Source organism: Melanostigma gelatinosum, assembly GCF_949748355.1.
Source record: "Melanostigma gelatinosum genome assembly, chromosome: 13".
Lineage (NCBI taxonomy): Eukaryota > Metazoa > Chordata > Actinopteri > Perciformes > Zoarcidae > Melanostigma > Melanostigma gelatinosum.
In genome coordinates, this window is record NC_136646.1 from 3,246,211 (window position 1) to 3,269,377 (window position 23,167).

The 23,167-nt window shown below is 45.1% G+C and overlaps 2 protein-coding genes across 2 annotated transcripts in view; one reads left to right on the forward strand and one right to left on the reverse strand.

The window, feature by feature from the left end:
• Window positions 1-396: 396 nt before the first annotated feature.
• Window positions 397-4,759, forward strand: slc16a6b (solute carrier family 16 member 6b; the record flags this gene model as incomplete). The annotated part of the gene is made up of 5 exons (XM_079282097.1): window positions 397-628; window positions 1,295-1,438; window positions 2,525-2,653; window positions 3,524-4,384; window positions 4,484-4,759. The coding sequence occupies 5 exons, from the start codon at window positions 397-399 to the stop codon at window positions 4,738-4,740; spliced, it is 1,623 nt and encodes a 540-aa protein (XP_079138223.1). The 3' UTR covers window positions 4,741-4,759.
• Window positions 4,760-8,289: 3,530 nt separating this feature from the next.
• gna13b (guanine nucleotide binding protein (G protein), alpha 13b) overlaps window positions 8,290-23,167 on the reverse strand; it is a 33,385-nt gene continuing 18,507 nt past the window's right edge. Inside the window, exons 2-5 of the mRNA XM_079281991.1 lie at window positions 20,835-21,064; window positions 17,650-17,700; window positions 13,452-13,652; window positions 8,290-13,323 (exon numbers count right to left, since the gene is read on the reverse strand). Coding sequence (XP_079138117.1) covers window positions 12,952-13,323; window positions 13,452-13,652; window positions 17,650-17,700; window positions 20,835-21,064 — 854 coding nt within the window. The 3' untranslated portion in view covers window positions 8,290-12,951. The remainder of the gene's footprint in view (window positions 13,324-13,451; window positions 13,653-17,649; window positions 17,701-20,834; window positions 21,065-23,167) is intronic.

The window sequence follows — 23,167 nt, forward strand, 5'->3', positions numbered from 1 at the left end:
GTTTCTACGTTGCAATTCACTTTTGAAAATAAAGCCACGCCTCCTTCTACTTGATTCAACATTGTCTTTAACAACGTTTTCATTAAGTTGGCCTACACAACCCTTTTAGAACAAGCTATTTAAAATGGATCTGTGCAGCAGAAAGAGACGTGAAACATTGTGTCAATGGACAATCCTTAATATGGCGTAAAGCAGAAAACCAAACTATTCTATCAAATTTCAGTCCCAACTCTGTTTCCAGCCGCAAAGAGCTGTTTCCACAGACAGAAGTGTGTGTCTGTCAGTGAGGGCTGGAGTTCTTCTGCCCCCAGATATCATAAATTCATGGTCAAGTAGGACTTCAGAATGAGCTCACTGATGACATCTGTTTCTTCCTCCAGGTGGCCTGCTGCAGCCATGAGGACGCCCAATTTCCAGCGGTGTTTGGGTCCAAATGTTTACCCAGAGGTGCCCGAAGGCGGCTGGGGCTGGGCTGTGGCTGCGGCCTTCTTCTGGGTGGAGGTCTGTACCTATGGGACCCTCAAGAGTCTGGGTGTCTTCCTCCAGGACCTGATGGAAGAGTTTGGGGAGAGCAACAGCCGAGTGTCATGGGTTTTCTCCATCTGTGTCTTCATCTTTAGCTTCACAGGTCAGTCACTCGGCCTCTACTCATCTGTTTCTCCTTTGTCTGTAATCGTCCTGTTACAGTGTGACAGACATGGAGGACGTCACGCTGTGGCAGCAGAGCAGCAAGAGGAGAGGAGAGACTATTATACATAGAACGAGTTGTAGGGCTGCAGCTAATGATTGTCTATTAAATATTATAGACTAAACAATGAATGCATACATGTCGTTTTACAGAGTCCCAAGTCGCTTCTTCCAGTTGTGTTTTTTTTTCAAGCAGTCCAAAACACAAAAATGTTGAGTTTACTAAAACATTAAACGATAAACAAAACCAAAAATGCCTTGAAATGTTGGAAACATCATTTTTTTTGTGAACGGCCGTATAGTATATAGCTTTAAATGTTGCCGCCGTAAGGAATTGTGGGGCGGAATTATGGTAAAGGAAGGCCCAGGTTTTCCTATGCTAAAGGAGCTGATAAAGGAAGCATCGAAGCACCTTTCCTTCGCATTTAGAGAGTTCGAACAGCTCTCATCATGGAGGACACTGAGATACTTCCGGTTCATTTCACGCAGTGAGGAACCTTCCGCAGCCCATCTCTTTGTTGGTATACAAACAAAGGTGACTCGTTAAAGATTTGGGCCAACTCAAATATATATAATTTACTTATTATTTCTTTCACCCCCACTCCAGCCCCCCTGTCCACGATGCTGAGCAACCGCTTCGGCTTTCGACCAGTGGTGATGATGGGAGGCTTCCTCATGAGCCTGGGAACCATCACCTCCGCCTTCAGCAGCTCCATCAACGACATGTACATCACCATGGGTATTGTCTCAGGTACTTATCATTTATCATACTCACACTACCAGCTATATATCTGTCAGTCGGTCTGTCTGTCTGTGTCTTTGTGTGTGTCTTCGTGTGTGTCTGTCTGTTTGTGTGTGTCTGTCTGTCTGTCTTTGTGTGTGTCTGTCTTTGTGTGTGTGTCTGTCTTTGTGTGTGTCTGTGTGTGTGTCTGTCCATCTGTCCGTCTGTGTCTGTGTGTGTGTCTGTCTTTGTGTGTGTCTGTCTTTGTGTGTGTGTGTCTGTCTGTCTGTGTGTGTGTGTGTGTGTGTCTGTCCATCTGTCCGTCTGTGTCTGTGTGTCTGTGTGTGTGTCTGTCTGTCTGTGTGTCCGTCTGTCTGTGTGTGTCTGTGTGTGTGTCCGTCTGTCCGGCTGTCTGTCTTTGTGTGTGTGTCCGTCTGTCTGTGTGTGTCTGTGTGTGTGTCTGTGTGTCTGTGTGTGTGTCCGGCTGTCTGTCTTTGTGTGTGTGTAATAGTAACCTGCTGTTCACAGAGTGACTGTATACCTCTTGTAGATGTGTTTGTCTTGTTTACAGTCCCATCCTGTAATGAATGAACTCCAGCAGTGTCAACAACAGAATCTCAATCAGTTTGTTTCTTCCAGAAGAGGCCGATGACTGAGAGGTGATCAGCCTCTAAACACCATACAGCTGTGTTTAGTCTCTAGGAAGGAGCAGAGCAGGGAAACCGGAGCAGCCAAATAGTCCACAAAAAACACTCAATTCTCTTTCAGAGCAAGATTGACAGAACAGGAAGTAGAGGAAGGAATAAATGGACTGAATGAAAGTAATGAATTGTATGATGATGATGATGACGATGATGACGATGATGATGACATTGGTGAAATATGTTTTGGTTAGCTCTCTTACTGGGATTACCATGTGTGCCTCTCAGATGGACCACAGCTAACTGGACAACCCCTCCCCTCTCTCCCCCTGTCTCTTCATTTTGTCTTTACATGCCTTTTGACAGGAGTGACCTGACGCCTTGATCTTTGACCCAGCCCACTAGCCATGCGGTGCTCCTACCATGTGAGCCAGTGGCGGTCATGTCCCCCTTTTCTCCTCTCCTTTGTTTACAGGCCTGGGCTACAGCTTCACCTTCCTGCCCACCGTCACCATCCTAGCCCAGTACTTCTCCAGACGGCGAGCCCTCGTTACCTCTGTCGCTTCCTCCGGAGAATCTTTCGCCATGTTTGCATTTGCTCCAGGTGAGTGTTCAGTCTCAGAGGGGCAGTTAGCTAAAGTGGAACTATTTTCACCTACTCGTTTTTTCCCCAGTGGATGGAGTTTTCTCGGTTGTCATGGTGATGGCTCAGCTGTCACTGTGTTGGTCATGTGATATTGGTAGAACGGGTTAGCTTGCTGACTGTTCCCTGACTCCTTCAGCATCTACAGCTGGGCGTCTGTCAATAAATGACTTGTAGACCCATCTTTGGAGAATGATGGTGACCCAGACGTCTCTGAGAACGCTCTAAACGCTAGGAAAGGTGCTTCAATGCTTCCTTTCTGAGCTCCTTTAGCATAGGATACACTGGACCATCCTTTATGAAAGGGAAGGAGATAATGCCACCCCACAATTCCTTGCGACAGCAACATTTAAAGCTGTATACTACGGTCGTTCATAAAAAAGTGATATGACTATCATGCACTGATTCAACAATTATTGTCATACAGTCATATACTAATAGGATTCATGTTAAATACGAGTGGACAACCATTTCAACATGACAAATACAAGGAGAAAAAATAAAGTGTAAACATTTGTTATGTAACGTCACTGCCTGCCATATTTAATGTAGTAATCTCCTTTTTTACTGTAAGGTTTTTATTTATGTGAATTCTTCAGCACATTTAAATATAAAAATAACTATCTCTGTTAATGACCAAAGACATTTGATTTATTTTAATCGAACCATTCGACAGTACCAGCGTGTCCCCCTAGATGGCGCTCTGAGGCCCTCCAGTGGTTGACAATAAGTGGTTTCGGTGAAACTCCTGTCAAGTATGAAGTACTGAGAACAGTGAGTGGACCTTGAGTATTGAATAGCAATATAACGGCTGCTGTCCTCTCTCCACAGCGCTCTCTACACTGAAGGAACACATCGGCTGGCGCTACTGTCTGGTTGTCCTCGGCATCTTTCAGGCTTCTGCGATTGGCTGTGGGCTTCTCCTCCGTCCAATCATTATTGATACGGAGCCTGTGAAGGAGGGCAAAGAATCAGAGTCTCTGCATTTGAAACAGCTGCAGACTGCTTTGGAGCTGGAGAACGAACAAACCGGGATCTCCATCAGTTCAGAGGACTCGGGTGTCACCTCCCTCTCTACTTCCAACAGAGACCTGAGGACTGCAGGAGCTGAAAACAAGGCTCTGATGGAGTGGGGGGTGCAGGACAAACAGAGCATGTCCACCCCCCCCAGCCCAGTCAAGGTAGAGGCGGGTCCTCTCCATGCGTCCAGCTCTAAACTTCTGGACTTTTCTGTGCTCAAAGACGGTGCCTTCATCTGGTACTCCCTCTTTGGCTTGTTCGCCACGCTGGGCTTCTTCGCCCCGCAGCTCTACATCATCGAACTGAGCAAGAGCCGGGGCGTGGAGCCCAGCTGGGCCTCCTACATGCTCTCTGTGATGGCTGCGGCCGAGATCTTCGGCCGCTTGTCCATCGGAGTGGTGTTGAATAAAGTCCACTGCAGGAAGACCCTGGTGCTGCTGGGCTGTGTGGTTCTGCTGTGCCTGGTGCTGGTGGCCTTCACTGTTGTGTGGGAGTTCTGGGGCCTAGTGGTCTGCTGCGCCCTCTACGGCTACTTCATGGGCACCGTCGGCTCTACTCACATCCCAATGCTGGCTGAGGAGGACGTTGTGGGCATCCAGAAGATGGCATCGTCTGTGGGAGTTTACATCTTCATCCAGAGCTTTGCTGGTCTGGCAGGGCCACCACTAGGAGGTACAGGATCTCTGCTTCTTTTACTGCTGGCCTTCTCTCTGCTTGCACTCATCAGTTAACCTCTCTGTAGCACATTCTAATCGCTGTCTCTTCTTTTAGGTGTGTTGGTAGATGTCACGCAGAACTACGGCGCTGCCTTCTACTCATGTGCCGTGGGAATGGGCCTCAGTGCCATTTGCCTGGCTCTGGTTGGCCCGACCAAGTCCGGCATGTGCCAGAGACAGAGCAGACACGAAGAGGCAGGCAGGAGTGCAGAGGAAGAGGAGGAAATGTCTGAGGATAGCGGCCAGTCTGACTTTTTGGAGGTGGACTTGGTCAGACAGGCTGCGGACCAGGACAACGTCTCTGTAATATGAAACCGACTCCAGCATGACATCACCAGTGTCACTAACACACCAGCAGCATCTTTGAAGATGCCGCCCACAGAGAGCATCTCTGTGGGCGGCATCTTCAAAGATGCTGCTGGTGTCTTTGGTCTCACAGCCGTCCCTTCTGTGAGACCAAAGACGTATCCATGTTGAGCACACGGAGTCACACCTTTAGCTGCTTCACTACATCTCTGCTCCAGCTGCTCAGGGCAAGAGCTCGCTCTCACAATCCTCTGTGCATCAGTCTCACTCCCTTTATCTCAGGAAAGAAGTGTTGTTGTCATGTATACGGAAGCACGAGGTGGACAAAACAGTCATGATGTCTGTGAGAAGCCTCTGTGACATCACCCCTGTGTTGAGCTTGTTGATTGGAGCTCATGTCCTCATGAGAGCTCTGCTGAACACCTGCATGTTGTGTTTGTCACCCCATGATGGCAGCACGCTGAGCAGCCGCTGCTTCACGCTGTAATGTAATTCTTCTTGCAAAATGAACCTGAATCAATCTAGCTGTATACATGTGATGCACGGACGAGGATTTAACTGCTGCTAAAGCTGGACGAGAGATGTTCATACAGTTTGTCCGTTTACGCACATTCATGGAGTGGACGTTGATGTTCTATCACCATGGTAACTGAAGCCATATTGCAGCAGTGTATTCTACAGAGTGGAGTTTGTGGGATTCACTGTGCATGAGCCTCAGAACCTTTTTATCCTTCATTGTGTCGGCTCTGTTATCACGCTCTGATGCACTGGAGGACAGAGAAGAACTCGTGGTTCACAGGGAGTTATTATCAGTTAGCCATCGCTGACTGTTGTACGTCATACAGCATGTTTAAGTGTACAACTAGAGGCGGTCACATACAGTATAGCCAGTGGTGTTTTGACAGATGAAAAACCTAGAAATATATACAACTTCACATTTTGTACACATTTAACACAGGTGATAATGAGAGGGTATTTCAGCTGCTCTTCCTCTTTTGTTCTCCACACGGACCATTTACCTGCATTCAACCAAAGTCTGCTCCAACGTGTTGGTCAACACGACTCAGAACGTGAACCAGGACACTTCAGATACCAAAGCCTTCTGCATGTGACTGCAGGATCTGTGTGTAGAGACCAGAATGCTCTTGACCAGGCACCATCCCTCCGACTAACACACACAGAGGAGGCACAAACGTTTCTTCTTTGACAAGCTAGTGAGGCTTTTTGCTGGAGAACCACTCCATTCAACACAACATCCCGCGGTTGCTGGGCGTTGTAGTTTTCCCACACTTGATGCAAACTTCATACATTTAAATATCACCTTTCTAGTCTTCCACTCAGAGCACTGCCCGTCATTCACCCATCCACTCACATCCACACACTGATGGCAGAGGCTGCCATACGAGGTACCACCATCTGAACTAATTCTCTCTCTCTCACACACACACACACACACACACACACACACACACACACACACACGAGAAGCTGAGCTGGTATGTGGTGCTGACTGTTTGGAATGTCAAACAGTTTCTTTAAGTGTCTCTCAAATGCTTGAGACGAACATGTGGAATGATATGAGGCAGATGGAACTAAAACACGAAGTGATTGATCATGTAGGACTCATACATATGTTCCTATAATGCAACATTTCATACATACATTATATTTAACATCAGCAAAGTTAATGTTACCATGCAAACATACAATAATAACAAACACTAATACATTTTTGAAAGTTCTGGAAACATGCTAGTCAGTGGCGCATATAGGAAGTTTCACACTTTACATTTCAAAAATTAAATCAGATGTTCTGCCTCCAGAAGATCAATAACTAGATGATTTTCTCTCTTGTACTATATTTGGTATGTTTCTTTAAAAAGACACAAAAATTGATTTAAATTAATGTGGAATACTATTCAGCCTGAAAGCAGCTGTACAATGTCTGCTGTGGCTCTGGAGGAGATCATGACGTCATCAGGATAAGTTAACCTTGAGACTTCAAAAATATAAGAAGGGGGGGGGGGGGGGGGTATGGAGTTGGGCATTCAACATGTAGAGAAGTTGTGACGAAATAAACTGTTGCATTGCATTATGGGAAACGCAGGATTCTGCGTTTTTGAAGTTTTGTGGAGGGATTAAAGTCAGGATATCTATTTTGACCGACCCTTTTAAAAGTGTTGCTTAAGTCTCCATACCCTTAAGGATGTAATACTGAATCACTGGAGCAGCCTTTCAAGCTCCCCAGCTGTAGTGGAACAGCATCCTCTGCTGGCTGAACAGCAGCTGTGTCTCTCTATCAACACATACCATGATGTCTGAATAATAAGCAGCACCTCAAACAATGACCAAAAGGCTCAACGTATGTCGACTCCTGAACTTTTACCTGGTGTGATAGTATAACACGTGAATCCAAAAGTTCTGAGAGGGGAGTCTTCTATGTTTGCCAGTAGAATGTCATCATATAATCAAAGACATTGGAAGCTCTCTTGACGCTGCTCATCAGAAGGACACAAGTTGACTTCATACCTCAGTAAGATTCAATTATAGTATAGAGAACATGGAACATCATAAACTCATAACCACTAATGAAACAGATATTATCTATCTGTGCGGTCAGAGGAAGAACCAAAAGACTTTCCGCTTGTTGGAGTGAACGCAGTGACGCACTGGTGGAGGCATCGACATGGTCTCTGACATCATTGGGGTTCAGACGCCGTGTCTCCCAAACACTGGATTGCTGAATGATGATTCATCTCTTAATTGATCTAATAACAGGAAAAGAAATGTGGCTTAACTACAGCCAACCGCAAGCAGGACACCCCCCACACTCCTGTATCAATCAATAGATGTCTTGCATCATGTAGTATTCCTCCGTCAGAACGCTGAGAGGAACATTAGAGGCCATTAAAGAGCTGCTATGGAGCTCCTTGCTTTTCTCATTATGTTACATAACATTGTTAATGCTTGCGACGGCCCCTGCTTGAGTGACGGAGTAAAAAACGGATAAAAAGTTTGTCTTAAAACTAAAAAAGTAAAGCTTATCGTTACCAAAGTCTTCTCTGGCTCGTGTCTATATCACTCAAATCCTCACAGCTTTCCTATGCTGTTGTGTACTACTACCTGCACACCTGAGACCCCTCCACTCATCAGCTGCTGGGTATCTGAAGCGCCTCTACACTCCAGTTCTTTTCCTAGTTTGTCTCTAATCCTTGTGATCCCGAGGACTCCTGTGTCTCAGGTACTCTGCCTTCCAGCTCCAGCTGTGCTCCTCTGCATCTGCTCCACCATTTACACTCTGTTCAAACCTGCATCCAAGATCTGCTCGAAAGACAAAATAAGAAACGTCCTAATCAGGGCTGCAACTCCATCATTACAAATGTTTCTATGAGAAATCAGAAACATGGCAATCCTCCCCATGAGTCATAGATCATCAATACAAATATTGTCACAGAATTTAATTTTTGCTCGAAAAATGACTGAATGTTTTACTGATCAAAATAGTTGCGTATTTCTCAAGAAGCAGAAATTCAATAAGACGGACAGAGACAGAGATGTTCTTTAGAAACACTTTATTTAGGTTTGATTTGTTTAAGAGTAGAAGAGTAAGACAGCATGAGTTAGACTGCACATTGAGAGCTGGTCGATCTGAAGTAGGAGAGGCTTCATCTGAATGACGTGATGCGAGGGCTTCATGAAAAACAGCTAGAGCAGTATAAAAGCTGTGACGGTGATCGGACAGTAGAGGCACTAAACGTCAGATGTTTCTCCTGACATTACACTTAGATTTCTATAAGACACTGGCATTAAGAGAATCAGGATTATTGAACCAATGATACCAAGTCATGGCTGTGCATAGCTGTTGCATAGCTTGGACTATGTAAGGTGACACTGGTGTCCTCTCACAGCGGTTCACAACCAAACACGTAAGAAAAGAGCAGAAACACGACATACGTTAGTCAGAGGTCATTCTGAAACACATGCAGCTCCGGGAGCAACACTCAAACCAGGTCCTCTCTGCTCCCAGATCACCACCAGGTCCCTGGGCAGGATGCCACCATCCAGCTCTGGGGGATTAAATCATGCGACTGCACTGACTGATACGAAACAATAAGTGTCCTCCATCAAAGCTGCACCACAAGAGCTCATCAGATCAGCATGTGAAACCCTTTCAGACGGCACCATTAGAAGACACATCCAACGGGCGTGTGGAGGTGCAAGTTATCACGGCTCTCTCTTTACGCTCACTTAGTTCATAGTGTTGAGACCGCAAAGACACAGAACACAGAGCTCTTGGCTCTCCAGCTGGAGGAGGTGTGATGAGGCTTTACCCCGACTCTGTATTCGAGAGCACTTTTGCTTTGACATGTTGTACAAGCCTGTCTGTTAAAAGCCTACTGACCGTCTGAGGTTCTGACCTTTTCTTTACAAATGAAAATCTACACTCGAATGAAGCCTTTCTAGCCGCTTGTAGCTAATTTCGCAGGAGGGCTTCTCATACAAGGAATTTTCTTTCAAGTGCATCTCCTCCTCAGCAAATAGAGCCGGCTCAGGTGTGAGCTGGGTCCCACGTTAGCAGGTGCTCTGTCTTCAGCGTCACACCTCAAGGACACCCTGAGCTCGCTCCACCAGCAGAACACTGTGATGAGCAGCTGAGAGCTCTGAAACAGGCGTACCTTTGAGCTCACATTAGGCTGCAGATACTGTTCCACAAGGTCTAAAATGTACTAATGCAGACTTTCTCTTGAGAACTCTGATAAATGTCAGAAGTGATTTCTTCTGCCTCCTCTCTGCTGCAGGATACAACTGTACTGTGAGAGCCTGACAGACTGTGGAGCCCTGCTCTCATATGATGGTGAAACGTGACATCACAGAGGCTCCATTAAAGAGCTGAGGCAGTGGGGCACATCTGTCCATGCAACCCAAACCAAGTAGACAGAGGCCACGCCAGAGAACAGGGCGTCATCACATGACAGCAGTCTGGATCCAGACGAGGCCTCTGCTGGGCTTTAGGACACGTTAGTGTCACACACTCACACACACACTCACACGCACACAGAGCTTCATCCAGATGGACAGACGAAGGGAGAATCATGCCGACTTCACTGAGCTTTTGTGTGTCTCGTTGGTCGTCTTCCTTTACGAGTAGGGAACACACACTGTTAGCCGCTTCATACTAACACACACGTTGAGTGACAGGAAGGACTACACTGATGCAGCTTGGGGACACAAATGAGGTCCATTACCCTTCACGCCACCCATGAAAGCAATCACTGATTCTAATCTAAATCCTGAACAAATATCAGAGCTCAGTCTCAAACTCACTCATCCCGCAAATCAAAAAGAAAGTAAGAAGCCGAGTGAACAGAAGTAGTGACCCAACGAGGCCGCTAGTCCTGGACCGAGGGTGTCATGGAGGAACAGAACAGCAGCGGATACATTTGGCTTCTTTGACTTCTACCTGATGAGCTGCAGTAAATAAAGTGATCAGCAAGTTGTAGTCCAAATACTGCAAGCCGTGCATCGGAGACTCTTCAAGCTAACCGTGACAGATGACATCACTTCGGCCAGTTCATGTCATAGTATACACAGCTGGATGGAAACCAACGCATGTCTGAAACATTCCTAGAAACCTATTCTTTTCTATCGTGCATTAACTGAACACAAGTAGAAATGATTTGTAGTTAAGGAGTTACAACTTACGATACTGCGTTCTTTAAAACAAGAGTTTCTAACACTACAGAGTTTATAAATCACAAGTAGTCACTTCATTGGAGATCCAGGTATTACATACCATTCAGAATCCATAGAACCAGAGTTACATGAAAGGTGATTCGGAAGAGTAGTTCGGTTGCTGATGGTCACCAGATGGTTTATAGTTTTCACTGAGAACGTCAGCTGTTAGACAGCTGTTCTCATGAAAGTGGAGACAGAAGACCAAAAAGGTAGGCAGAAACATCCAGTGTAGACAAGGGGGGGGGGGGGGGGGGGGCAGGGTGTTATTCAGTCACGATAGTGATTAGCTGCCAGTAGCAATTACAACACAACTATAGAGACAGGAGTACAAAAAGAATGCAATACGCTGATGTGTGTTGGATGTCTGTGTTCACACTCAAACACAAGATGTTGCTTTCTGTAAATCTGGTTTGAAGTCTGGGAATTGTAACGCCTCAATAAAAAGGCCATTACTTTTGAAATGTGTTTATCCTGCGATAGTGTGAAGCAGTGGAGCCAGTTGTCTGCTGGGGCCTCCACACATCTGGAGGAAGCAGAGTAATGTGACGTCTGCTGTCGTTTTGAAATAAACACCATCCACAATAAAACAACACCCGTAGTCACACATACTAATCTGTGTGGGAGGTTACATCAGCTGGAATGAGAGCGAGGTTGGATACTGATACATTAGACACTAAAGTGAGATGGGCCAGCAGACATCATCTGCTCCGGTCCCTCCAGTGACATACAGGCTGGCTATGTCCCTTTAGAACTAAAGATGAAACAGGAAGACACACTGAAGGAGGTGAGAAAAGAAGAACATTCCCTTCTTTCCAGTCTCTCATAAAGAGAAGAACCCTGCAGGTGTAGATGACACAGGGACCACAGCATAGTCTCCTACTAAGACCACTTGAAGAGTTCACTGTGTACGACTGAAACAATAGTTCCTACACTAAAGCTCCATGATGGCTACACTGAAGGACAAGCTCAAACTACAGCCAGCGTTTTCTGTGCAGTGTTTTACACATTCACTCAGGCACATCTGCTATTTTTGGAAATATTTTTTGGCAATGATCGCTTCATCAGGATTGAAGAGATTAAGGGTCTTTCCTACCGCAGCGTGCAGCTTTGCACTGCTGCACAGCGGACATGGCCATGGCTTCTGTTGACTGTTTGTTTGCACGGCTAACACTACGGGCTGCTGGGAACTTTTCATGGACGTCTTTCTGCTGTTTTGGAGGGTTGATTTTTGATAAGAGTAAAATAAGAATAAAAAAATGAAATAAGATAAAAACATGATGAATAGAAGCCCATCATGGACCCAATGCACCCTTGGTATTGACCTGTGGTAAGTATCTGGATTATGTCATCAGCATACAGGAAACCTTCCTGGTCTGGAGAGGTGTGCATCTGGTTCACAGTTGCAGCGCTGCTTTCACCTGTTTCAGGTCTGGTCTGCATATTGAGATCCAACGGTGATGTCGGCAGAAGTGAGATAGCAACAGGTGGTATTAATACCAAGTGGAGATGTTATTATCCAGATAAGGAATCTAGGCACAGATCACATGTCAATACCAGGCTGCAATCAGGTCACGTGGTTTGTTTGTGCAGACCCTGATGGTAAAATATGGTCCTGGTTGAAGATGGCAGGACTTCTACTTTTGAGACATAAAGAGTCTTCTCTGCAGACGGACAGAGAAAAGACACCATGGAATCTGTCATATGAGTCAGAGGCAGGAGAGTTGTGGTTGAGAAGTGGGTTCACAATGTGTCCTGAGAAACAGAAGAATACAACGTGGCACGATTAACCCAGCACGCATGGTGTTTCATTTTACAAGTGGTCTACGTATCCAGTTAAATGTAACAGAGTCCATCAGCAAGGGAGTGTAAACCCCTATAAAATATAAGTTAAAGAAAAATGCATAGGTACATACAGTATATTCATATATTAGAAAAAGAAACAAAGTGATTAGAAAACTAGAATTAAGTGGACTTTGGAACAGGAATTCCTCTCTCTCTCTCTTTCTGTGTGTGTTAGTTCCACTGCTCTCAGAGGAAACCCCCACCGTGATGTCATCACCAAGCGCCAGTGGAGAACAGATGTTAAACCAGAGAAACAACAAAGAAGTTCTGAAAGAAAAGGCAACAGCGGTCAACGGTCGCTGATGACGGCTTGTCACTCATTTAAAGCAAGCCCCGCCCCCTCTGGTCAGAGCAGCATAGAGAGAAGTATGTGGATTAGAGCAACACATGGTGAGGACATGAAGGATGGGCTTAGGGGTCATTTAGAGTGGTTTGAAGGGTCAGAGGGTGGGTGGGGCTCAGAGCTACAGCCACTGTTAGAAGTCATAATGAGCAAGTTCAATAAGGCAGAGAGCAGGCGTGGGGGGGGGTAGTAGTGGTGGCTTTAATACACAGTCAAAGTTCAAAGTGAGGAACCGGTCAAAGTCAAGCAGGGCGGGTTAGTGGGTAGAGGGACGTCCTCCACCCATCACCCATTCCTCACTGCAGCATCAGCTGTTTGAGGTTGTCGTGCAGGATGGTGTCCTTCACGTCGCGGAACACCAGCCGGATGTTCTCGGTGTTGATGGCTGTGGTGAAGTGGTGGTACAGCGGCTTCTGTTGCTGTTCTCTGCGCTTTTTGCGAAAGCATTCCACCAGGAAGCGCTGGACGTCCGCCAGGCTCGAGGGGTCACCCAAGAACTCAGGGAAGTAGTCTTTGATGGAGACCTGCTTCACCTTCTCCTCCAGCAGGTCCGTCTTGTTCAGGAACAGGATGATGGAGACGTTGCTGAACACCCGGTTGTTGACGATGGTCTCAAAGATATTGAGGGACTCGCTCAGCCGGTTGGTCTGCCGGTCCTCCATCAGCACCTGGAGGTGTTAGAGTGCAGACATGTGTGCTGGGGTTAAAGCGGATCGTCACAGTGGCACCTGAACCAACCCTTCAAATCCCTGCAGTGAAAGGGCACTCCTGATGCCTCAGCTCACAGCCCACTCACCTGATCGTATTCAGAGGAGGAGACGAGGAAGAGGATAGAAGTGACGGAGTCAAAGCATTCGAACCAGCGCCGTCTTTCGGAGCGCTGACCGCCTACGTCCACCATCTTGAAGGGCACGTTCTTAATCTCAAAGTTGTACTCGTGGATGCCTTTAGTGGGCTTCCTGGCCAGGAGGATGTCCTGTTGGCTAGGGAGGTAGTCCTGCAAGCACATTATCAGATCGATTGTTATCTTATAAAAACGTGCCTAATTAACAGTGCTACCTCCACCTGATCGATCAGCATTAGGAATATAGTGTGACCAACGATTGAAGTTCTTGCGATGCTCTCTGTGTCTTCCTGCATCCAGTGATGAGACTACAGAGTGCTACTTCAGCTTTGGGGCACAATGCCACTCAACACGCGTGTTACGTTTACAGCAGTGAACATCCCAAAACACGACAGTAGATTCTTTACATGGAACAGTTTTCTGTGTTTTGTCTGACTCCAATGTTGAGTGCAGGCTGCTGCTGCTGCCAGCCGGATCCTCCAGAACTGTGACTGGTGAAGCCTTTGCTCAAACTGCTCTCCGATGCCGACACAAACATTCTGTCATCAGATTCTGTATTACAAGCAAATATCTCTTGTGGAGCAGTAAATGTAGGTCATTTTGGTTATGTCCTGAAACTGTACTGGGGAAATGTCCATGTGGTTCAAAGTTCTGGGCTATGATACACTTAAGTCATGTATGTTACTCTACTTCGGTAACATGACAGCAGATATTGTGACGGGTATCTGCTGAACATGTTGCTAGCAGCTTGTAAGAAGGCTATTATGAAGAGATGGCACAACCGTCACAAGATGGACGGCTGATAAGTGTGAATGAAATATATGATATGGAACTGTTAACTCACAGAACAAGAGCTCAAGAGGAGCGATGTCGTGAGAAATGGACGATGTTTCCATGTCGACGATTAGACAGGATGAGAACCCCTGAATGTCTCAGAATGGATTGAGCTTTTGAGGGGACAGAGCAATCCGGATCCTTTTTGTGTTTTTCCCTTTTTCTCTGTGTGTTCTGATGAAAAGGCAACAAAAAGAAAGTGTGAAAAAAAGAAATGGAATCATGCAGCTGCATTGAACCTTGAATTGAACATTGAATTGTTGGAAGGGTGGAAAGACGAGTTTGGTGTGTTTTATTTAGTTTTTGTCCAGTTTGAAATGAGTGTATTTTACGTTACGTTAACTAGGCAATTAAGTCGTATTCAGATGCCGTACAGTTGTGTTTTTCCGTTTAGGTGTTATTAATAATAACAAGTCATTTTTTAAAATCAGACGTAGCGAACTCGCCCCTCGTGTGCAATGTATGCTGGTACATGTAGGCCCGGCTCTGCATCACAGATCTCTCTCTGTCAATATAGCAGCACCGGGGAATGTATTTCTCCTGTGGACTAAACTTACCATCCACATAGAAGGAGGCACACTTTCCTGTTGAGCTGCGTCGGTACATTTTAAGGTCTTCAGATTTGACAAGGATATTTTTCATGCTACATAACTTTGAGAGAAACACATTAAGCATATAAAATAATCTCCAACTTCTCTCACGCACGCAAACATGAGCGTTAGGGAGAGAAGCAGAGATCTTTGTGTTCCAGATAAAAACCAGTGGTGCTTTGGGGACTTCTCTGTTTAACACTGCATTCCTGAAATACCTCAGCGCATAAACAAATGTGGAGCTTCAGGAAGAGTGTCTGTGATGGGGGTGGGGCATCTTTAACGACTCAGGATCAAATATGATGCTTCACTATTCCCAATCATGATGTGAGTGTGTGTGTGTGTGTGTGTGTGTGCCCTGGTTACATCAGACCCTAATTCATGACATTCCAGAGGTGATGACTCATCGCTGGCATGTCCACACACAAACACACCAACAAATAACGCATCTGGTCTAACGGTCTGGGGAAAACCTCTCATGCAGTGTTCATGTTCGCACACAGCAAAGTCAGCAGCTTGGGTGGTTACTAGTACAGCTCAGTGTGGCACATAATATTGATGAATAGAATAAGGGACCCATGAATTTGACCCATCCCTGTATATAGGGAGCAGTGGGCTGCCAATGACAGGTGCCCGGGGAGCAGTTAGGGGAGCAGTGTATTGCTCAGGTACACTTAGACACGTCCCAGTCGGGGATTGAACCGTTGACCTTCCGGGTCCCAGATGACCTCTTAACCCAGTGCGCCACGGTGCCCCAACAATTATTATAATATTTATAACAAGAGGGACTTGGAGAATATCTGAGGAGGCGTTCAGGCCTGTCGCAGAGTGCCTTTGTTGAGGCTGAGGGAAAATGATCCGGTGTAGCTTATTGTTTGGATGCATTACATATGAACTTACATTCTCTGAAACGTCTGTGTTCATGAGAAATAATAAAAGCTTGGAGAAACGTTTACTGTCCCAACTGTTCTTCAGGGTTAATACATGGTAATGCAGAGATCTATTTGGCTGTTTGGAGTATAACAACATTGTTATGGAGAGCAGGATTACCGATGACATCACATATCACTCTTTGCTTGATGATATAAATGTGTATGAATGAAGAAAATAACTTTTTTTTTTTTTTTTTACTGACTCAGATTCATGTTACCATGGTTACAGTAGGGTTGGGTACTAAAAACCGGTGCCAGTATGGTACCGGTTCCTATACGACCGGTATCTACCGGACCGAAATGTTACGCAGATTTCGGTGCTTCCTTTTGGTGCCTGAGCCGATTGAAATACTTTTTTACACTACTCGTTAGCTCTAGGTTAGCTCGTCCTAGGACCGATGCTAACGATAGCATCTGTCATACGGCTGGCAGGCTACTGACTTCCTCCATCGACATCCGTTGCCGTTCATAACAAGCACAACATCCGGCACGCAAAACCTGAATTGGCGCATTAGCACCACCAACTGGTTAAATTAAATAAGTCATGAGACGTGTCGTATTTTGCCAGAGAATGCAAATATGCTCATATTTCTGCAAAATAATTGCTGAAGTTTGAAGCTGTAGTGTGTGTACTGAGTGTGTGTGTGTTTTGTATTTATTTTTATTTATTTAAGTATACTGTAAACTGTTAACAGTTAACATATTGTTCGTAGTTTGAAGTTAAAAAGTTTGAAGCTGTAGTTTGAATCCAAGTGTTTTGTATTTATTTATATTTATCGTATACTTTAACAGTTAATATATTGTTAAATTTGAAGAAAAAAGTATCGGTTCAGGCACCGTTTAGGCACCGGTATCGTTTTAAAAGTATCGCTTTAGTATCGCTTTAGTATCGCTTTAGTATCGGAAAAAACCCAAACGACACCCAACCCTAGGTTACAGCGTTTGATTCAGCGAGCGGAGCTAGCATGCAGCTACATGGAGGAGTAGTGAGTGTAAAGTGGCAGGAGGACAGGAAGACAACGGTTCACTGCTCTGAACAAACGAGCTGCTCTCACAGCACTGCTCCATCAGCCTGCTGGGGCCTCAGATTAATCACACGGTTTAACAGTGACCATCACAGTTTACGTTGTACACAACCGATCAGTGTTTACATCAAGAGAGCTGGTAACCGTGGTAGCACCAATGATGGTCAACCAAAGAAGGTTCCATTCAGTTACATTATGATGCGTTCAGGCTCTGATCAGTGAAAATGAGAATTAAGCAAAGGTAAATCACAACATTATATCATTATATCATGATGTGTTGGTTTGAAGGAGATGTTTTCACATTAATATAAACAGTAACTAACAACAAGATTTGTTTTAATCCATAAAAATATAATATTGTATTTGCTTATCGTTTGAATTGTGTGAATTGTGTGTATTGTATGAAGAAATTAAAACTCTATAGATGACTATAACAAAGTAAAAAGAACATTTCGAAAGTTTGATGGTTTACTGACTTTAGAGCGGCTCAAATGATTTTTGAGACGGTGGCAAAAGTACTAATAGTAATAGGATCTTTGTAGACCAGCTGTATTATCAAACAACAGAGATCTGGATCTGTTAAGATGGATCATCAATGATCAATAATTAGTATCAGCGCTAAAGAAACATGATCAGGGATCTAAAAGTTCTATTTGCTCTGTGATCAGTGAGTCTGATCTGTGATACGATCCGAACCGTGAGGTTCATGATCTGTACCACTACTGGTGTCTGTGATTAGTGGAGCCTCTGCAGTGTGGGTGGGACTTACCGAGTGTCCAAGCTTTTCCAAATTGTCCAGGAAATACTTGACTGACTCACCCTGAGAGGCAGAGAGAGAGAGAGACAGACAGACAGATGCAGAGAGAGATATAAAGAGAGAGAGACACACAGAGAGAGGTTTTAGTGACTGTGTTTAGAGCTGTGATAGTATATATAGTATATATGCAGCCACCAGTCCATCACAATAACAAATGTTACAATAAACAGCTGCCTCATCACACTCCACCATATATTCTACTAGTCTGTACAGGGGGCCAACATTAATTATTTCTTAATTATTAATTGTTTGACAAACAATGAAACATTCCCACCTCAAGTTCCCTTTATCCTGAAAGTAGTACATGAGACAGATAACGAGGTTCCTGTGCCTCCTCTCAGTGCTCTTCATGACATTTGAAAGACTCCACCAGAAGAAAAACAACCAATCAGAGCCGAGGATATAGAAAAACAACCAATCAGAGCCGAGGATACTCCCTGCTGGGGATTTCTGATCAAAGTGTAAAACTAGGCAGTGCTGATCGAATATCAATCAAGAATTTTGATTGTAAAACTATCCTGCATGTGTAAATGTGACCAGCAAAATATCGGAAATATGAGACCGCAAATCTCAAATTGATGTCGAATTTATCAAATGAAAACATGGAATAAATGAAATGTTGCTCCCATATTTGGAGCCAATTCCTCCAGAGAAGCCGACAGCATTACATTTGTTTTCAGCCATGCTTGCTGCTGCTGTACATTGCCATGACATAAATACATAGCAATATGAGTAAAGTCTTAATTACATGCATTGTTTTCACATTAAATATGCCACATTAATTTAATATCATAACAGTATGAATTTATTGTTATTGGCAAATATAATGTGAGCGCATGCTGGCAGATGCTGACAAGTGTTTGCCTGTTGGGGAAGAAAGCATAGTGACTTTGGTCACATGCATTCTTTCTACAGACCATAATACCACTTGTTTTATTTGAGGGAAAACAAAACGTATCGGTAGTGAAGTGGCAGGTATAGGGCATCCCAGAATGATAATACCTGTACAACCACAGTAACATTACAAAGAGCAACGCACAGCGAGCTAACTGCTCTTTGGATCTCAGCGGCTCCATGAAGAAGCTTGGCAGGCTAGTGTCACTGCAGGACAGTTGAAGATCACTACCCTGAGAGAAAGGCTCTGTTAGAGCACAGTCTACACTGGTGGAGCAGGAAGGGCGTGGGGAGGGGGAGGGGGAGAGAGAGAGAGAGAGAGAGCGAGAGAAGCAGCTCTTCATAGCTCGTCTGTGTGCGCTCAGCAGCTGCAGCTCTACCATCGACTGAGGCCGAGCCTTTATCTGAGGCCGTCAATGCTCGTCTGTACACTGAAGCCCTTAGACCAGGGGTGTCCAAACTTTTTTCACTGAGGGCCACATACAGAAAAATATACCAAGGGCTGGGCCACTCAGGTCCGATCGCCTCACCCCTAGTGTGTTAAAATGAGCAAAATCAATCAAATTTGGTTCTCAATGTGCTTTTGTTCAGATTTAACAGAGATGTTTGCTCACGTATGTTGAGCCGAACAGACTCATTATTCAAATAGAAGGGAGTTGAGAACAGCTCGATGTCTCTCTCAATGAGAGAAACATATTGAAAGCCATGGCAGCTGGTGGAACATGTTCTAGGTCGGGCTGTGCCACATCCAATCAATTTCAGCAAACATCCCAGTATGATTTAATGCTAAATAAATGAAGGTATCAAACACGTATTGCTACTTTGCAGTTAAATATTTAACATTTATTCCAACATGAAAAAAAGCAGAAAATAACACTTTGACAAACACGTCAGGACATCTTATTTACAGCTGGTAGCTAGTCTGCTGTCTGATTGTGAGGTCAGGCTGATCTGATATCAGCACTGCAGTTTCTCCTCTCAAACGGGTCTTGGAGGAGTAGTGCTCGCGCTGGAGCTCGCGCCCGCCTGTAGAGACTCGTCCGGACGGGAACGCGCAGCTTGGGGCAGAACCCCAAATGATCGTCAACTCCCCGAATTGATTCTGCCCCAAGCTGAATCTATTTGAGGGCGCTGATTGGCTAAATTGTATGTCACACATTTATATCTTTAATCAGCAATTGGCTAAACTGCGTCACTGCTCTTTTGGGCAGTTTCTCCAGCGCTGCTGAGACGTGCACATGCAGAGAGGACATGCAGGAAAAGCATATATTTACCGCAGATATCATATTTTACACATATTACTGGGTGATTCCATATTTCAAAAACACAAATATTGACAATTTGTATCGTTTATTATTGTTATTATTATTCATTTTATTTGTTGTGGCTCAAGGTGGGGCGGCGCCCTATCGCCCTCTATTGACCAGCCGCCACGTAAGCACTGACTGAGTTCTGTCATGAGAGACGTTATCACGGACACGTATTTCCCCCTTTTAGCAGAAAGGTTGGCCTTTGGAAAAGCACATTTGACTTCGGACTGCGTGGGGAAATGCGCAACATTGAAGTTGCGTAGAGTGCCCTCGTGCTCGAATTATGTTGACAGTTTTCACAACCGTGTTCATCACATCGCCACGCTGGACTGTGTTAGCACAGAGGGCTTCTTGGTGGGTGATACACTGCATTTTAACAGCCTCACCTCCGCTCTCTTGCGCTCGCCTTTAGTAGCTGGAGCCCTATCTGTTATAACTCCACACAGCTTGTCTGTTCTCGCTCGGCATCAGTGTAGGACGTGTCATCATCCGGGGCTAAACGTTTCTTTGATTGCTCTTATTTTGTGGAGAAGCTGCCTTGTTCAACACAGTATCTCCACCTAGTGGTGAAACTAAGAAGTACAATACAGTCAAGCGCAAGTTTCAAGTGTGGGCCATATTACATTATATTTTTAGAAGTTGCTGCGGGCCAATTAAAAATGGACCGCGGGCCGTACTTGGCCCGCGGGCCGTAGTTTGGACACCCCTGCCTTAGACCTACTCACGAGTAATCACTGGACATGCTACTAGAGGCAAAAGGAACAATCATCGATGTCAACCCAGGGAACCACTGAGGGACATGGGTCATGGCTTAATCAGTGCACAACACCAGAACCACAATCGATGGGACCCACCACTGCCCTTAACCCTTTGAATGTGTACAGCTTTAAACCACATTGCTCGTAATGTGGACGCTGGTTAACACTAACTCACCAGCTGGAACTCTCTGCGGCGGTCGTAGGCGTGCTGAACGCCCTGGTCAGCCCACAGGGCCCGGATGGACGGCAGGTAGTGCTGGAAAACCTTGGGCTCCACCATGCCGTGACCGTGGGCCATCACCGACCGGGTGTCAAACGCCATCATTGTGTCTCCGTGCCGCTGGTTGGACCGGTTGCCCCATGGGATGTGTAGCTTCTCTCGAGCATCCACCAACACTCGAATACCTGAAGCAGGAGGGAGACATGTCAGACTGGTATTCTAGTCAGGATCATCGTTTCTTTGCAGATCACATTACAGCCTATGCTTCCTTGGAAAGGAACCATATACGGCACATATGTGGTTCTTTTAGAAAAAAAACAGAACTGCAAAAAAATTTCCACCTTACATACAGACACGGTTATTGACATTTTGGATGTGGCTCCACCAACAGAAGCTAAAGATCATACCTGCTTCCAAACAGAGTAAAGGCTAAAGCAGCTCACTGCAGGATCAATCTTCTCTGGCCCATGGACCAATGTTTAAGTTTCAAAATTCACTGTTGTCACATGACAGCTCAGGTCACATGAAAAGTCTGTTTATTACTGACCAAATAGCGACATATAAAACATGAATACACCACTGGAACACCAACGATAATACAGGTCTGCCTAGTTTTACATCTGCAACACTGAAAACAATATTGCATTGTATCTGGTGATTTATTATTATTTAGAGGTGCACCAATTGCAATCTTCCAATTCAGTTTCCAATTTTCTTTCTAAGACCTATAATTATCAGCAATACTCCAGACTAAATTATTATTTCTAAATTATAGAGCGTGGGCCTATCACGCCGTCCCTCGTGCTGCACTGGGACTGTCTGACCACGTCGTGGTCCATCCGATTCCTGCATACAGGCAGAAATGAAAGATCTGTAAACCTGTGGTGAGGAAATTCAAGAAGTGGACCAGTGAAACTCTGGAGGATCTTCGGTGTGTTTAGACTGTACAGACTGGGATGTTTTCAGGACTGCTACCAACAGTCTGGATGAGTACACAGGCTGTAACGTCATACATCAGCTTCTGTGAGGACAGCTGTGTTCCATCAAGCACCAGGTTAGTTATAACAATGACAAAGAGATGGTTGTGGATTTCCAGAAGAATGGAGCCATACCTGCCCCTATCACCCTGTGTGACTCCCCCGTCGACGCTGTGGAGTCCTTCCGCTTCCTGGGCTCCACCATAACCCAGGACCTCAAGTGGGAGCTGAACATTAGCTCCATCACCAAGAAGGCTCAGCAGAGGATGTACTTCCTGAGGCAGCTGAAGAAATTCAACCTGCCAAAGACAATGATGGTGCACTTCACTGCCATCATTGAGTCCATCCTCTGCTCCTCCATCACGGTCTGGTACGCTGCAGCCACTGCCACGGACAAGGGCAGACTGCAGCGCATCATTCGCTCTGCTGAGAGGGTGATTGGCTGCAATCTGCCGTCCCTCCAGGCCTCGTTTGCTTCAAGAACCCTGAAGCGAGCAAGAAAGATTGTAGCTGACCCCTCTCACCCTGGACATAAACGGTTCGTGCCCCTTCCATCTGGTAGGAGGCTGTGGTGCATCAGGACCAAGACCTCACACCACATGAACAGTTTCTTCCCCTAGGCAGTCGGGCTCATCAACAAAGCCCGGGACCCCCACTGACTGTCATCCCCAGGACAATTTCTTACCGGTCACTGCCCTGCACATCCCCTCTATGTTTCTTTATTTAAACACACGTGACACTTTTAGCATTACACCTCATCATACTTGTTGGCTGATCCATCGGTGCATCTCTTGTAAATAGTGTCATTAATACCAGTGTGCAGTGAAAGTATCACCAACAATTATAGTCAGCCATAATAAAAACTAGGGCTGGGAATGTTAACGCATTAATTAATTAACGCAGACAATTAATTAATTTTTAACACAAGAACTGGGCAGCAAGCGGTGAACAGCTGTGTTTGTGTGGAGTCTCTTCCTGTTTCCTTCAGCTACATTCCCCTGGGTCCTAAGTCCCTACATGTACAGCTTCTTATCACCCTCTATGTTCCAACGTACATTTATAACAAACACCACATATTACACAGTAATCAGTGTTGCATATGTGTCTGACCAAAATACAAAAAAAACAAAAAAGAAATGATTCATTTAAATTATTTTTTTCGAGTTTTTAAAGTGTTTGGAATATGTATAATAAGCATGTCATTTAGTTATCGTTACTGAGAATTTAACAAACATAAAAAAACATGACGTAGATAGGTTTGCAGTTTTCAAGGTGTATATTTCAAATTGCATCTATTACACACATGAAGAT